General features: G+C 47.3%; 1 protein-coding gene across 2 annotated transcripts in view; it reads left to right on the plus strand.

Annotated features, from left to right (window-relative positions):
• The window catches only part of VSIG10 (V-set and immunoglobulin domain containing 10), a 38,152-nt gene that overhangs the window by 20,057 nt on the left and 3,052 nt on the right, over positions 1-15,043 (plus strand). Inside the window, exons 4-8 of one of the 2 annotated variants that reach the window (XM_044244181.1) lie at positions 686-946; positions 8,015-8,308; positions 11,098-11,208; positions 11,505-11,520; positions 14,098-14,318. In XM_044244181.1, coding sequence (XP_044100116.1) covers positions 686-946; positions 8,015-8,308; positions 11,098-11,208; positions 11,505-11,520; positions 14,098-14,318 — 903 coding nt within the window. The remainder of the gene's footprint in view (positions 1-685; positions 947-8,014; positions 8,309-11,097; positions 11,209-11,504; positions 11,521-14,097; positions 14,319-15,043) is intronic. The other variant, XM_044244182.1, reaches the window with a different exon arrangement.

Raw genomic sequence — 15,043 nt, forward strand, 5'->3', positions numbered from 1 at the left:
GTATTATACATACATTGTATACATATGTGTGTATAACATGTATATATATACACATATAATCTATACAATATAATGTACACATATATACACATAATATACATCTATAATATGTGTGGATTTTCATATGTAGTTATGAACATATGGGTTGCATTGGATTTCCAGGTCTGTAACTTATTAAGTTTTTATGTGTTTTTTGTAATACATGCCGTGCCCATAATAAAAAGGAAGTATATGTTAAGGGGGGCTTGAATCCCACTGTACCTCCCCCTAGAGACCAGCACTGTCCAGTAGAGCTTTTTATGATGATGGAAATGTTCTGTTCTCTGTGGTCCGGTACAATAGCCACCCACCACATAGGGTTCCTGAGCCCTCGAAATGCAGGTGGTGTGTTGGAAGAACTAAATTTGTAATATAATATAATGAGTTTAAATTTAAATAGCCACATTTAAAGGCACTGTGGCTAGTGAAAAGTGCAAAGATGAATGAGGTCCACAACCTTGGGGCTTTTACACTCAGCAGAGGAAATCGGACTATCGTCACACGCTAATTTGTGCTAAGGAGCTATTTCCAGGTACGCTAACCGGGCATGATGTTTCTCTAACACCCTAGTTCTGTAATCCTGAGAGCAAGCCCGACGGCTATCTCAGAGTCTGCGACTAAGTCCGTGCCCTCTGGTGTTTTGCAGCCCCCCCTCCATCGGCCCTTCAGTGCCGGGCAGAGATGTCACAGGAATCACTCATGCTGCAGCTCACCTGTCGCTGGGACGGGGGGTACCCAGACCCGGACTTCCTGTGGACCGAAGAACCAGGAGGTGTGGTCGTGGGGACGTCAAAGCTGGGAGTGGAGATGCTGAACCAGTCCCAGCTGTCAGACGGCAAGAAGTTCAAGTGCATTGGGAGCCACATAGTAGGGCCGGAGTTGGGAGCCAGCTGCGTGGTACAGATCAGTGAGTCTGGCTTGCCGGGGTTGGGGTCCACCCGTCTTTATTCTTAGAGGACTGTTTGCAAAGTCTGGGAAAGAAATCCCAAGATGTCGCAGTGAACTGAATTGTTTCTTCTTTTCTTTTGCTTTGTGTTTCCTTCCTTTCAAAACTTTAAAGATGCTGAACCAAGCTTCTTGGTTCTCATCCAAGCTGTTTTCCACTTGACAGATGCTAATTAAGCACCTGCTATGTGCAGGTACTGTTTCTAGATGTTGGAGGTGGAGTGGGGAACAAGACGGGCATACTTCCTTTATTAGCCATCTCCTGTTATGTAACAAACGCCCCAGACTTAATGGCTTCAAACAACACATAATTCATTTATCTTATGATTTCTATGGGCCAGGAATTCAGACAGGACATGGTGGGGATGGTTTGTCTTGGCTCCGTGATTCCTGGGTCTCAGCTACAAGACCTAGCTGGGGGGGTGGGTGTGGGTTGAAACTGTCCAAAGGATCTACTTCCAAGGTGCTCACCCACACGCGGGGCAGGTTGCTTCCTCTCCACACGGGCCTCTCCACAGGGCCCCTGGACTGTCCCTACAACGTGGCGCTGCTTTCCCCAGACCAACTGATGCAAGAGGGAGCAAGCCAGGCTGATGCTATCCTTTCTCTGAACGACCTGACCTCAGAAGTCACATGGCATCCCGACTGCCTCTTGTGTTCATTAGAAACAAGTCACTCAGTCTGGCTCCACTCTCAAGGGGAGTGGGTGGAATTGGGCTCCACTTTTTGAAGGGAAGGGGGTCACGTGATTCCTGGACATGTTTTTGAAACCACGACCATCCCGCTCTCATAGAGCTCAAGCTCTTACGTGTGGGGTTGGGGGCGAGGGGAGGACAGAAAGTCCAAACACAGGTGAGGTAGGTCGTGACAATACTTGTGAGGCCGTGACAATACTTGTGAGGAGGATGAGACGGGGTGTGTTCAAGAGTCTCTTCTAGGAAGTGGGCCACTCTTCCTAGGGGACAGGGAGGTCTCCTTGTGGCGGTAGCATTTTCGAGCTAAGACCTGAAGGATGAGAAGGAGCTGGCCAGGTGGGCTGAGTGTTCCTGGCAGAGGAAACAGCAAATGCTGAGACCCCGAGGTGGATACGTACCTGGCATTTGAGGAGCTGAGAGAAAGCTAGGGTAGCCGGAGTGTTGCTCATGAGGTACCCATGAGGCTAGATGGCTGTTGAGAGTTGAATTGGGTCTCCCCCAAAAAGACCTGTTCAAGTCCTAATCCTAGGTACCTGTGGACGTGGCCATATTTGAAATAAGAGTCTTTGCAGATATGATGAAGTTGAGATGAGATCATACTGGGTTAGGGTGGGCTCCAGTACTGCGACTGGTATCCTTACAAGAAGAGGGCCATTTGGACACGGACACACGGGGACAATGCCACATGATAATGGAGGTTGGGACTGTAGTGATGCACCTCCAAGCCCAGAATGCCCATGATTCCTTGCGACGCCCAGAAGCCAAGACAGAGGCATGGCATGGTGTCTCCTCAGGAGCCTCCAAAGGAATCAAGCCTGCTGACACCTTGATTTCAGACTTCTGAGTTTCTGAGCTGTGAGAGAATGGATTTCCGTTGCTTGAGGCTACCCAGTTTGTGGTGTTTTGTGATAGCAGCCCCGGGGATCTAATACAACAGTGAGCAAAGACTCTTGCTTACACTTGCCACACTCTCTCGTGTTGGACTTTGCTGGCCATGGTGAGGGTCTTCCTCTCGGCCCGTCGGGCTAATCCTCAGAGAGGCGGCGATGGAGTGCTGGCCTGCTGAGAAGAGAGCCTTGGTGGTCTAGGAGTTGCCTGTTTTCTCAGGCAAGTGGCATTCACATGGTCGTCTCTTCCCCACTGACTCATTCAACAAACAGGTCCCAGCGGTCCCATCTGTGTCCAGTGCCTGGCCAGCCTTGGGCAACAGAAGGGACCAAGACTCACTTTCTGCGTTACAACATGGCTTGGCACATCATGGCCCATGGGCCAAATCCAACCCAACTGGTAATTTGCAATTTTACTTTTGACGAGATATATCTCACATAACATGAATGTCACTATTTCAAAGTGTATAATGTGATGGCTTTTAGGACGTTCACATCGTTGTACTTACCATCACTGCTGTGTAATTCCAGAACATTTCCATCACCACACAAGACCCCTACCCACGGCAGTGACTCCCATCTGAAAAGACTGTGTGCGAGTACTCCATTCCTGGTATTTCCATTGACATGGAGTGTTACCATTAAATCATGAATTTTTTAAGACTTTCCCTATTTGTTCATTAGGACATGGCATAACTGTTCTAATTTGGATTTCTTTGATCCTAGTGGGGTTGGCAATTTTTATATGCTTCTTGGGTCTCTATATATTATGCATGAATTATGTGTTCATATCTTGTCCATTTTTCTATTGAGTTCATCTTTTCCCTAAGAACACTTTATATTAACTCTGTCAATTAATTTCAAAGAACTGTCATGTCTGTCATAGGTATTTTTCTGTCCCCATTGACCCCTATACTACATTTGTGCCTCATTCCTGCTGGGGATTCACAGTTTCTGATTTTGAAGGGGTTCCCTCTGTCAGTCCTGCTCTTTTAGGGTTTCCGGGCTCAGAAGTTCTTTGCCTGTTTCCAGATCATCCAACATGTTGTTTGTAAGCCTCACAATAGCCTGCGGGTTGGACAGGACAGTTTGTAAGTTGCAGATGTGACACGGTGTGAACTGTCTTAGCCAAGAGCGACCCAGCTTGTAAGTGACTAAGCCTTCACTTAGCCCAGGCTGGTCTGACCCCAGAACCCTTGCCTCCCTTGGGGACCTCCTTCCTCAGGACCTAGTCCAGCAAATCTTTTTGAGTAAGAGTTATGTACTCAGCATGGCACTGGGTCCTATGGAGGAATTACCGGGTCCTGACCTTTGAAGGACTTAAAATTTACTGGTAAAGAGAAGTCTGAGAACCATGAAACAGGTAATATCACAGTAATAGTGACATTGACATTTACTGAGTGCAAAGCATGTGCAAGGTGCTGTGCTCAATGTTCTTTCCACATGGTCAGTCACCCTGGGAGCTGGAGGCTAGAAGTCCGAAATCAAGGTATTGGCAGGGTCATGCTCCCGTCGAAGGTTCCAGGAGAGGATCCTTCCGTGCCTCTTACAGACCTTCCAGGTCTTCCTTGGCTGGTGGCCTTCTCCCTGTGGGTGTCTCTCTGTGTCTTCTCCTCCTCTCCCAAGACACCAGCCCCTGGGCTTAGTGCCCACGCTAAACCCAGGAGGATTTCATCTTGAGATCCTTAGCTTGTCACATCTGCAAAGACCCTGTTTCCAAATAAGGTCACATTCTGGGGTTCCAGGTGGACATGAGTTTTGGGCAGAAGCTCTGCACTCCATTTTGTGGATGATGGAGCAGAGACACTGGGCATGACCCTACAGCTGGAAGCAGGACACACGTTCAGAGTGGTGTGTAGTGAAGACGAAGCGTGTGTGGACAGTAAGACCCCAGAAAAGGCTGAGTAACGGACTGACCCTGACAGAGGGGGAAAATGGCAGCAGCAGGTGACGGATTTGGTGTGATTTCCCCCCATCCCTTCATTTCTTTATGCAGATCTTAGCTCAGTCACCATTCCTATGGCCCCTGAGACTGGGCCAGTGATTCTGATTCGAGCTCAGGATGAAGAAACATGACTGGAGAAAAGAGCTGACTGGAGAGGAAGCAGGCACAAGAGCCTAGAACCTGGGGCGCCTGGGTGGCTCAGTGGGTTAAGCCGCTGCCTTCGGCTCAGGTCATGATCTCAGGGTCCTGGGATCGAGTCCCGCATCGGGCTCTCTGCTCAGCAGGGAGCCCACTTCTCTCTCTCTCTCTCTCTCTCTCTCTGCCTGCCTCTCCGTCTACTTGTGATCTCTGTCAAATAAATAAATAAATAAATAAATAATCTTAAAAAAAAAAAAGAGCCTAGAACCTTCCTGACCCTGACATTGTCCAGTTCTCCCCTCTTCCCTCTTGGTCACGTGAGCCCAGAGCATCTCAGCCTTGATGTCCATCCAGGTCTCCTGGGGGTCTGGTAAAAAGGCAGATTCTGATTCTGTGGGTTTGGGATGGACCTGAGACTCTGCATTTCTAACCAGCTGTCAGGAAGTGCTGATGCTGCTGGTCTGGGCGCCGCACTTTGAATAGCTGGGGAGAGGGAGTCTGGATCATTTCACTTGGCAGGACCAGTAAACCATTGAAAAGCAATGGTAGGCACGCCTAGCTGCCTTGGTCTGTAGAGCATGCAACTCTTCATCTCAGGGTCATGAGTTCAAACCCCACATTGGGCATGGAGCTTGCTTAAAAAAAAAAAAAAATAGAACACAATGTTAATGCCCACCTTTGGGATGCAGAACAGTGCAACCCCGAAAACAATGAGAAGTGACACTTTGGGGGGACTTGTCCTGCCCACATCTCTCTTTAAATTCCTTGTAACCCCTACACTGAAGAAGACCGCTCAAATCGGGAGAGTCTGAAGCACTAACCAGCCCATGGTGTGAAGGCTGATGTGTTGCGATCTCTTCTAGATCTCTGAGGGCCCTGCTCCCCCCTCCACCCCTGACCCCACCTTTGCATAGAGCATCCTCTTCAGTGAAAGAAACTCTTTGAATGTCTAGGTGCCATACAGGCTGTGGGGGTGACTCAGATTTTTGAGGGTTAATGCTGTGTTTGACAAAAGCATATTAATATATATGACCTTTGGGGCACCTGGGTGGCTCAGTGTGTTAAGCCTCTGTCTTTGGTTCGGGTCATGATCTCAGGGTCCGGGGATCGAGCCCCGCACGGGGCTCTCTGCTCAGCAGGGAGCCTGCTTCCTCCTTCTTTCTCTGCCTACTTGTGATTCTGTCTGTCAAGTAAATAAATAAAATCTTAAAAAAAGATTTTGGGGCGCCTGGGTGGCTCAGTGGGTTAAAAGCCTCTGCCTTCGGCTCAGGTCAGGATCCCAGGGTCCTGGGATCGAGCCCCGCCTCGGGCTTTCTGCTTGGCAGGGAACCTGCTTCCTCCTCTCTCTCTCTGCCTGCCTCTCTGCCTACTAGGGATCACTCTGTCAAATAAATAAATTTAAAAAAAAATCTTAAAAAAAAAATATATATATATAACCTTTGTTTGTGGGGGGTGGGGGGGTCTCCTGGAGGATAGCTCGTTTTGTTTTTTATACAAAATGAGGAGGCCACTTCTCAAACTTTGGTTTGAGGGGGGCCCCCGAATTCAACATACTGATGAGGCTTGTCAGTGCTGCTGGCTTTGTGACCCCAAAGGAGATATGAGTTAAGCAGAGAGAGGGGAAGGTGGGATTTAATAATGGGCAGGGGCCTGATGGTTGATCCAGAAAGGGGTGTAATGTGAGTTTCCTGAGCAGACACCTGATTTAGAAGGAGAAGCTTTGGGCTGTTCCACACCCCCATGTTGCCCCCCCTCCCCGCAACATCCATTTCCCCATTCCCTCTTCCCAGGGTGCCAGCCGTGAAACCCTAGATTCTCTCTTGGAACAACTGTGGATGGAAAGTGTAGGGTTTTGCTCTCCCGGGCAGGAACCCAACATGCCACTCTGTATCCTTCAGCTGCTGAAAATATAGGCTTAATATATCACCCAAGATAAATCTGCGACCCTTCCCAGGAGGGAGTATATTTTGGGAAAAGGCTTCTGCTGCAAAGAAAATAAACAGATCGCTATTGGAGACCTTACAGTTCTCCGTGTCCCACTTAGAGCAGACCCCAAGGCTGTAGGGACACTGCATTGGGAGCTGTCTAGGACAGACCTGTGATAGACAGACTAATGCTCCCCCAACAAAGATGTCCGTGTCCTAATCCCTGGGGCTTTCCCTTACTTGGTAAGAGAGACTTTGCTGCTGGGATTAAGATCTGGAGGTGGGGAGATTATCCTGGATTGTTGGAATGGGCCCCATGTCATCTATCACAAGGGTACTCCTAAAAGGGGGGCAGGAGGGTTGGACTCAGTAGCAGGAGACATGATGACAGATGTCAGAGGTTGGAGGGATGCAAGGAGGGGCCAGGAGCCAGGGAATGCGGGTGGCTGCGGAAAGCTGTGAGAGCAAGGAAATGGATTTGCACCCCCACCCTTGGAGCTACCAGAAGGAACGAGCCCTGCCAACACCCTGATTCCAGCCCCCTACGATCACTTCCAACTTCGGACCTCCAGAACTAGAAAAGAATAAATTTGTGTTGTTTTAAATCACTCCATTTGTAGCAGTTTGTTACAGCAGCAAAAGGAAACGAATGCAGTTGCCTTACTGTCTCGTAGAGCACTCTTGGCAGGCTGTGCGCCCGTTCTTTGTATGAGCAGTGTGGCTATGATGCATGGAAGCCTAGAGCTTAGACGGGGAATGTGGGCTACAGAAGTTTGGCAACTTGGGCTTACAAGAGTAACCAACTCAGGGCTCCTGGCTGGCTCAGTCAGTTGAGTGTCTGACTCTTGATTTCGGCTCAGGTCATGATCTCAGGGTTGTGAGATCAAGCCCTGAGTCCAGCTCTGTGCTCAGCCAGGAGTCTGATGGGGATTCTCTCTTTCCCCCTCTGCTCCTCTCCCCACATGTTCTTTCTCTCAACCCTTCTCTCCCTCTCTCTCTCTTTCAACTAAATAAATAAAATCTTAAGAAAAGAGTAGCCAACTCATCCTGGTTTGCCCAAGACTTTCCTAGTTTTCTCACTGAAAGCTCCATGTCCCAGGAACCCCCTCAGGCTTCAGCAAACTAGGACCAAAATAAAAATGTTGATTTCACCCCAAATCCTAGGTGCCCCACTTAATTTAGTTGTGTACCTTTGAGCAAGTTACTTAACTTTCTCTGGGTCTCAGTTTCTTCATCTGCAAAATGGGTTTAATACGTTTAACAGTGTCTAGACCATAGTAGATGCTTAATAAATGTTAGCTTTTATTATTACATGAGACCAAGTGCAGGACAGAAATTCCCTGAGTGGCTTCATCAGGAAGGTAATAACATTCTTGAAAAGCTCAGGCCGTGGCTTGAATCTCCCTGAATATTTGTTTTTCTTTACTTTCTGGTCACCAGGAAGCCCCTCCCTTCTCTCTGAGCCCATGAAGACTTGCTTCGTGGGGGGCAGTGTGACATTCACCTGCCAAGTGTCCAGAGCCTACCCGCCTGCCAAGATCCTGTGGCTCAGGAACCTCACCCAGCCCGAGGTGGCCATCCAGCCCAGTGACCGCTACCTCATCACTCAGGACGGCCAGAGTTCCACGCTCACCATCCGCAACTGCTCCCAGGCCCTGGATGAGGGCTACTACGTCTGTCGGGCGGAGAACCCAGTGGGGGTGCGGGAGGTGGACATCTGGCTGAGCGTGAAAGGTGAGTGAGGGGGAGGGAACCCCGAAAGAGGACGGTGGAGTGCTTCAGAGGACCAGGTACCAGCATGGGGACAGCTTGGTTCTTCCCCTTACATGGGTCACTGCCATAAGGGAGAAGGTGTACCCGCTTGCCTGTGACTTGACAAGGTGGAAAAACTATTACCCAATCGTAAATCTGTAACACTGCATAGGGATTTAAAAAAAAAAATTACGTTGGGGCGCCTCGCTGGCTCCATCGGGAGAGCGTGCAACTCTGGATCCCAGCGTCATGTGTCAGAACCCCACACTGGCTGTAGAGATTACTGAAAAATAATAAAATAGAACTTAAAAAATAATTGCATCCCAAAGAATATATATATAATAAATATAAAATATATATATTAAAAATATGAAAAATGTAAGTCATAATAACGAAATGAACACTTGAGAAACTACCATCCTGCTTAGGATACAGAGCGGTGCCTACAATGCTAGTTATTTGTAGGTAGTGTGGCCAGATTTAGAAAATGACAAAGCTTAAAAAAAGAAAAAAGAATAAGATGCCTGCTTGAATTTGCATATCAGATAAACAAGGCATTTTTTTTTTTTTTTAGTGTAAGTATATCCTACATTTTCCGTGGGACATACTTATTCTAAAATGGGACTCCTTGTTTATCTGAAATCCAAATTAAATGGGCATGCTATATTTTTTTTGGCCAACCCTACCTCTAGACCCCTTTCCAGTCTCATCTTGGGCCTCCTGAAAAAGGTAAGCACTATTCTGAATTTTTTTATTCAAGAAAAATGTTACTACCTAGTAAAATGCTTGCTGTTTCCACTCCGCATTTTGTTCTTACTGTAATTGTAATTATATGTTGTACCTCTTCACTCCGGCAGGATTTCCTACTGTGTCATGATTCCACAACTAAGTTACTAATTTTCCTGCTGATGGACCTTTGTATTGTTTCTGGTTTTGTTGTCGTCTTTGTGATGAGCAAAAAATCTTGCCATGAAAATCTTTTACCCAGCTCCTTGTGTACATATATATAGCAGATCCCCAGCAAATATTTCTCTAGGATATATGTGGACGGAAGAGAAAGGAAGGGTTCTGCACATTTGTATCTTTCTGGGATAATAGCAAATTATTTTCCGAAGTGGTCATACCAATTTCTGTTCACAACAGCGGTATCTAAGAGTGTTGAATTGTTCTGCATTTTCGCTTTCTGGCTTTGTGATTTTTGCCCATTACGTCCGTGTACAATGGACAATCTTACTGTCATTCTGATTGGCCCTTCTGTGGTAACTAAGAAGATTGAGAATTATTTCATATGTTTGCTGTTTGTGTTTTTTCTGTGAAATACTCACTTGTGTCTTTTGACATCTTCCCCTTTCTTGTAGATATGTAGGAGTTCTTTTTTTTTTTTTTTTAAGATTTTATTTATTTATTTGACAGAGAGAGATCACAAGTAGGCAGAGAGGCAGGCAGAGAGAGAGGAGGAAGCAGCCTCCCTGCTGAGCAGAGAGCCCCACGCGGGACTCCATCCCAGGACCCTGAGATCATGACCTGAGCCGAAGGCAGCGGCTTAACCCACTGAGCCACCCAGGCACCCAGGAGTTCTTTTTTTTTTAAGAAATTTTTTTTTAAGATTTTATTTATTTGACAGAGAGAGATCACAAGTAGGCAGAGAGGCAGGCAGAGAGAGAGGAGGAAGCAGGGAACCCGACGAAGGGCTCAATCCCAGCACCCTGGGGTCATGGTCCTGAGCTGAAGGCAGAGGCTTTAACCCACTGAGCCACCTAGGTCCCCCATATGTAGGAGTTCTTTAGAACCTCTGCTACTAATCCCTTGTTAATTTTACGTGTTACAAATACCTCCATTTAGCTTGTTTGCCTCTTTTTGTTTTTTGTTTTGTTTTTTTTTTTGGCTTTCTTTCTGCTATCCTTTGACTAGCAGACATTCTTACTTTCATGCAGTTAATTTTATGAATCATATCATTAACAATTTCTATGTCTCAAGAAACCTTATCTCCCCCATGGCCGCAGAGATACTATCCTATACTTCTAAAAAGTTTTAATGTTTTGCCTTTTACAGTTAAATCTGTAATCTATCTAGAATTGATTTTTGTGAATGGTGTGAGGTGTGGGGATGTCATTTCTCCCTCACCCAAATTGGGATAGCCATGGATTCCAGCACCATTCTTTTTTTTTTTTAAAGGTATGATCAAATTGGCACTTTATTTTTTTTTAAAGATTTTATTTATTTATTTGACAGACAGATCACAAGTAGGCAGAGAGAGAGGGGGAAGCAGGCTCCCCCGCTGAGCAGAGAGCCCAACACAGGGCTGGATCCCAGGACCCTGAGCCAAAGGGAGAGGCTTTAACCCACTGAGCCACTCAGGCGTCCCTCCGGCACCGTTCTTGAGTAATTCCTCTTTTACTCACTAATGTGTCATTATCAGATTTTCTTTTATGTGTGGTCCATTCTCGGATGTTCTATCTGCTCCATTCATCACTGTGCATCACAGCAGCATTAGCTCACCCTCTTCATTTCCGTGGCCTTGTAAACAGTCTCCATGGCTGGAGATTTTAACTTTCCAGTCTTCCTTTTCATCACACACTTCAGTTGCTTCCCTACAAACTCTCTGAGGTTGGGAAATGAGATTTTATCTTGCTTTATGGAGAGGTCATGTGCCTTGCTGAAGATGATGGAACCCAAACAAGACTGAGACCCCGGCAGAGGGAGGGGGCCGTCGCTCTTTGACCAGCACATGTGTCAGATGGAAGAGTCAACAGTGTGATTTGTCTTTGCAGAACCTTTAAATATCGGGGGAATTGTGGGAACCATCGTGAGCCTCCTGCTGCTGGGACTGGCCATTATCTCAGGGCTTATGCTGTATTATAGCCCTGTGTTCTGCTGGAAAGGTAAGGATTTCTTGGGCCCCTTTGTTTACTCCTGAGGCTTCTTGAGAGGGTGTGGCAGGGGGAAGGAGGCCCCTGTTGTAGTCCTACCTGAGGTCCCATTCTATAGACTTCTTGACTGGGTCCAGATGTGCAATAATGAATAAATTAAGTATACCATTCCTGACCACCCTGTCACCTGTCATGTTGGGTCTGTTTTCTCATTTCTCCATTCTTTTGTTAATGTCAGATTAAAAACTTTTGGGAGGCTGAAGGGGATGTTATTGGATATTAATTTTTTTTTTCCTTTTTCCCTTCAGTAGGAAACACTTTCAGGTGAGTGTTCCTAGAATCGAGTCAAAAACCCATTTCCATGGTCTGTGTTCGTCGCTGTGTTTTTCTTTTGCAAGAGCAGTCATGGCGGCCACTGTGGAGGACCCGGCCTGGGCCAGACCCTGGGTGAGGGCCTTCACTAGGTCCTCGTTAGAGACTTTCATAAGCTCTTCAGGGTGGTGGTGGCACCTCTATTTGCCACATAAGGAGATGGGACGGTCAGGGCAGTGAGTAGTTTCTGCAACCTCATCTAGGAAATGAATGGCAGCACCTGCGTTCAGATCCAGGTCTCACTGATTGCAGAGTCTATGCTCTTGTCATAAGTTGCCGGGCTCTCACTGAAGCATAAAGGCGGGGTGTGTGTGCGTGAGCCCAGGCATGGGTGCATTTATTGAATTTTCTGAAAAGAGCTGAAAGGAAGAACAAGTCCTAGTCTCACAGCATGTTTTGGAAGATTAGTCTGAGCACGGCCAGGAGTCCCTCCCAAGAGGAGATCTCAGGGAGTGCCTGGGTGGCTTAGTCAGTTAAGCGTCTGACTCTTGATTTGGGCTCAGGTCATGATCTCAGGGTCATGGATTGAGTTCTAAATCGGGTTCAGCGCTCAGCGTGGATTCTGCTTGTTGCTCTCCCTCAGCTCCTCCCCACGCTTGCACACTCTCTGTCTCTGAAATAAATAATGTCTTAGGGCGCCTGGGTGGCTCAGTTGGTTGGGTGTCTGCCTTCAGCTCGGGTCATGATCCCAGAGTCCCAGGATTGAGTCCCACATGGGGCTTCCCGCTCGGGGGTAGTCTGTTTCCCCCTTTGGCCCTCCCCCATCTCATACTCTCTCTCTCTCAAATAAATAAATAAAAATCTTTTTTTTTTTTTTAAAGATTTTTCTTTATTTATTCGACAGAGAACACAAGTAGGCAGAGAGGCAGGCAGAGAGAGAGGGAAGCAGGCTCCCTGCCGCGCAGAGAGCACGATGTGGGACCCAACCCCAGGACTCTGAGATCATGACCCAAGCCGAAGGCAGAGGCCCAAACCCACTGAGCCACCCAGGTGCCCCAAAAATCTTTTAATAAATAAATAAAATCTTAAAAAAAAAAAAATCCACTTAGGGGCACCTGGGTGGCTCAGTGGGTTAAAGCCTCTGCCTTCGGCTCTGGTCATGATCCCAGGGTCCTGGGATCGAGCCCCAAGTGGGGCTCTCTGCTCAGCAGGGAGCCTGCTTCCCTTCCTCTTTCTCTGCCTGCCTCTCTGCCTACTTGTGATCTCTGTCAAATAAATAGATAAAATCTTAAAAAAAAAAAAAACCCACTTTAAAAAACGGGAAATCTCAGTAGGGGCAAGGTGACTAAATGGAACGTGTGTCATCATTTCCTAAAGACATTCTGGGTTGGAGCAAAAAACTCTTCTCTTTGTCCCTCTTAACCAGTTTACGAAGGGATATTGCTGTTCTGGGATGATCTTTCATAGGAAAATGTTACCTTTACTGCCCTGTATTCGAGCGCCATCTTCCAAGTGAGTCTTTCGTTTCCCAGACTTATTTCTCACAGGAGGAAGCAGCAAGCATCATGGAAAAACGCTTTGGAACTAGGGGACCTGGGTTCGGATTCTACCTCTCCCACTCCCGGGCCCTGTGTTCCCGGAAAAATCCCTCTCAATCTCTCTGAGCCTCTGTCTCCTCATCCGTTTCCCAGCAGGAAACTGAAGATTATATGAAAATGTAAGGCTCCTGGAACTGTGACTGGCCCAGGGCATGTGTATATAGGCTGGCCGGGTGGGCAGAACCAGCAATGAACTGGAGAAGAATTCATGGTAACTGCTGGGCATGGACTCCAAGTGCAGTCACGGCTCAGGGCTTGCGGGGTGGACGAGGACTATACCTGGGCCTTGAAGCATAAGTAGGAGGCGACATTTCAGTAAGTAGAGCAGAAATAAATGGTATTTCAGGAAAGGAATGTAGTGTTCGTGTACTCTGTAGGCAGGGAGCTTTACAAGAGCAATCAGAGTGCATCGGAGAAAACTTGGGGAAACTTAAAACGGAACCAAGACTTTTAACCATGACTTTGAGAGAGTGCTGCGAGAGGAACTAAAATGGTAGGTTCCTGGGATAAAGGGTCACCTGCCCAAGGAGCAGGGGGAAGTAATAAAACCCACCCGGGAAAATGTGCATAGTCTACAGGAATCTGTCAGTATCTCTGACATTACAATCATGCTGTCTTCTCTCTCTCTCTCTTTTTTTTTTTTTTTAAGATTTTATTTATTTACTTGGCAGACAGAGATCACAAGTAGGCAGAGAAGCAGGCAGAGAGTGAGGGGGAAGCAGGCTCCCCGCTGAGCAGAGAGCCCGATGTGGGGCTCAATCCCAGGACCCTGAGATCATGACCTGAGCTGAAGGCAGAGGCTTTTACCCACTGAGCTACTCAGGCGCCCTTACACACTATCCTCTCTTAAACGAGGTGAACACACAAAGGATTTTCCATGTTACCAAAGATGTTGCCATAAATCTAGTGTTTTCTGTTCAATGAGGGCTGATGTTGGTGGGGGGAAAGAATGGGGTAACTTCTTGATTATTTCTCCCCCTTTGGAAATTAGGGGACAAGACATGGGTGATGTCATGGTTTTGGTGGATTCAGAAGAAGAGGAAGAGGTAGAGGAGGAAGATGGTGCGGAAGAAGAGGAAGAAGAGGAGGAAGAAACAAATGAGAGGGAGGAGTCACCAGAAGAAATCCGGAAGCATGGCCACATTCACAGAGTGACCGCACTGGTGAATGGGAATGTCGACTGGATGGGCAACGGACTCCAGGCTCTGCAAGGTGAGTCCTTTCTCCTTCCAAGCACACTGCTGGGGGCAGTGGGATTCCCCGTAAGAATCCCCAAGAGGTGAGTCTAGTTGTTTTTTTTTTAAGGATTTTTAAAAATTATTTATTTGACAGACAGAGATCACAAATAGGCAGAGAGGCAGGCAGAGAGAGAGGGGAAGCAGGCTCCCCGCTGAGCAGAGAGCCCGACGTAGGGCTCGATCCTAGGACCCTGGGACCATGACCTGAGCCGAAGGCAGAGGCTTTAACCCACTGAGCCACCCAGGCACCCCGTGAGTCTAGTTTTTTAAAGGGTGGGGAAGGTAGTTTAACCTAGGATCGACTGTCAATGCCCCACACTACAATTAAACTGACAGACATGTACCAAGGACCTGTTCTGGGAAAGGCATTGTTGGGGGGAATAAAAAAAAAAGACCAATCATAACCCTAGGCAGGGAGCTTTACAAGACCAGTCAGAGTGTACTGAGGAACACTTAAAACGGAAGCAAGATTTAACCATGACTCTGAGAGAGCAGTAGAGGAGCTGTCACAGGGAGGAATTTGATTATTACCAGGTGAATGACAGGCTTAAAAATCACAGGATCTCAGAGAGAGGTGAGATGCCTTGAGGGATGCATTGGTTGGGAGACGCTTAATGGCCAATGGCCGGAGGAAGATAGGAGGCAAGTCTTTCAGGATGGTCTGTCGAGTCTGAATAAGCAGAAAGGGGAGAGAGTATC

Source organism: Neovison vison, chromosome 3 (assembly GCF_020171115.1).
Source record: "Neovison vison isolate M4711 chromosome 3, ASM_NN_V1, whole genome shotgun sequence".
Classification (NCBI taxonomy): Eukaryota; Metazoa; Chordata; class Mammalia; order Carnivora; family Mustelidae; genus Neogale; species Neogale vison.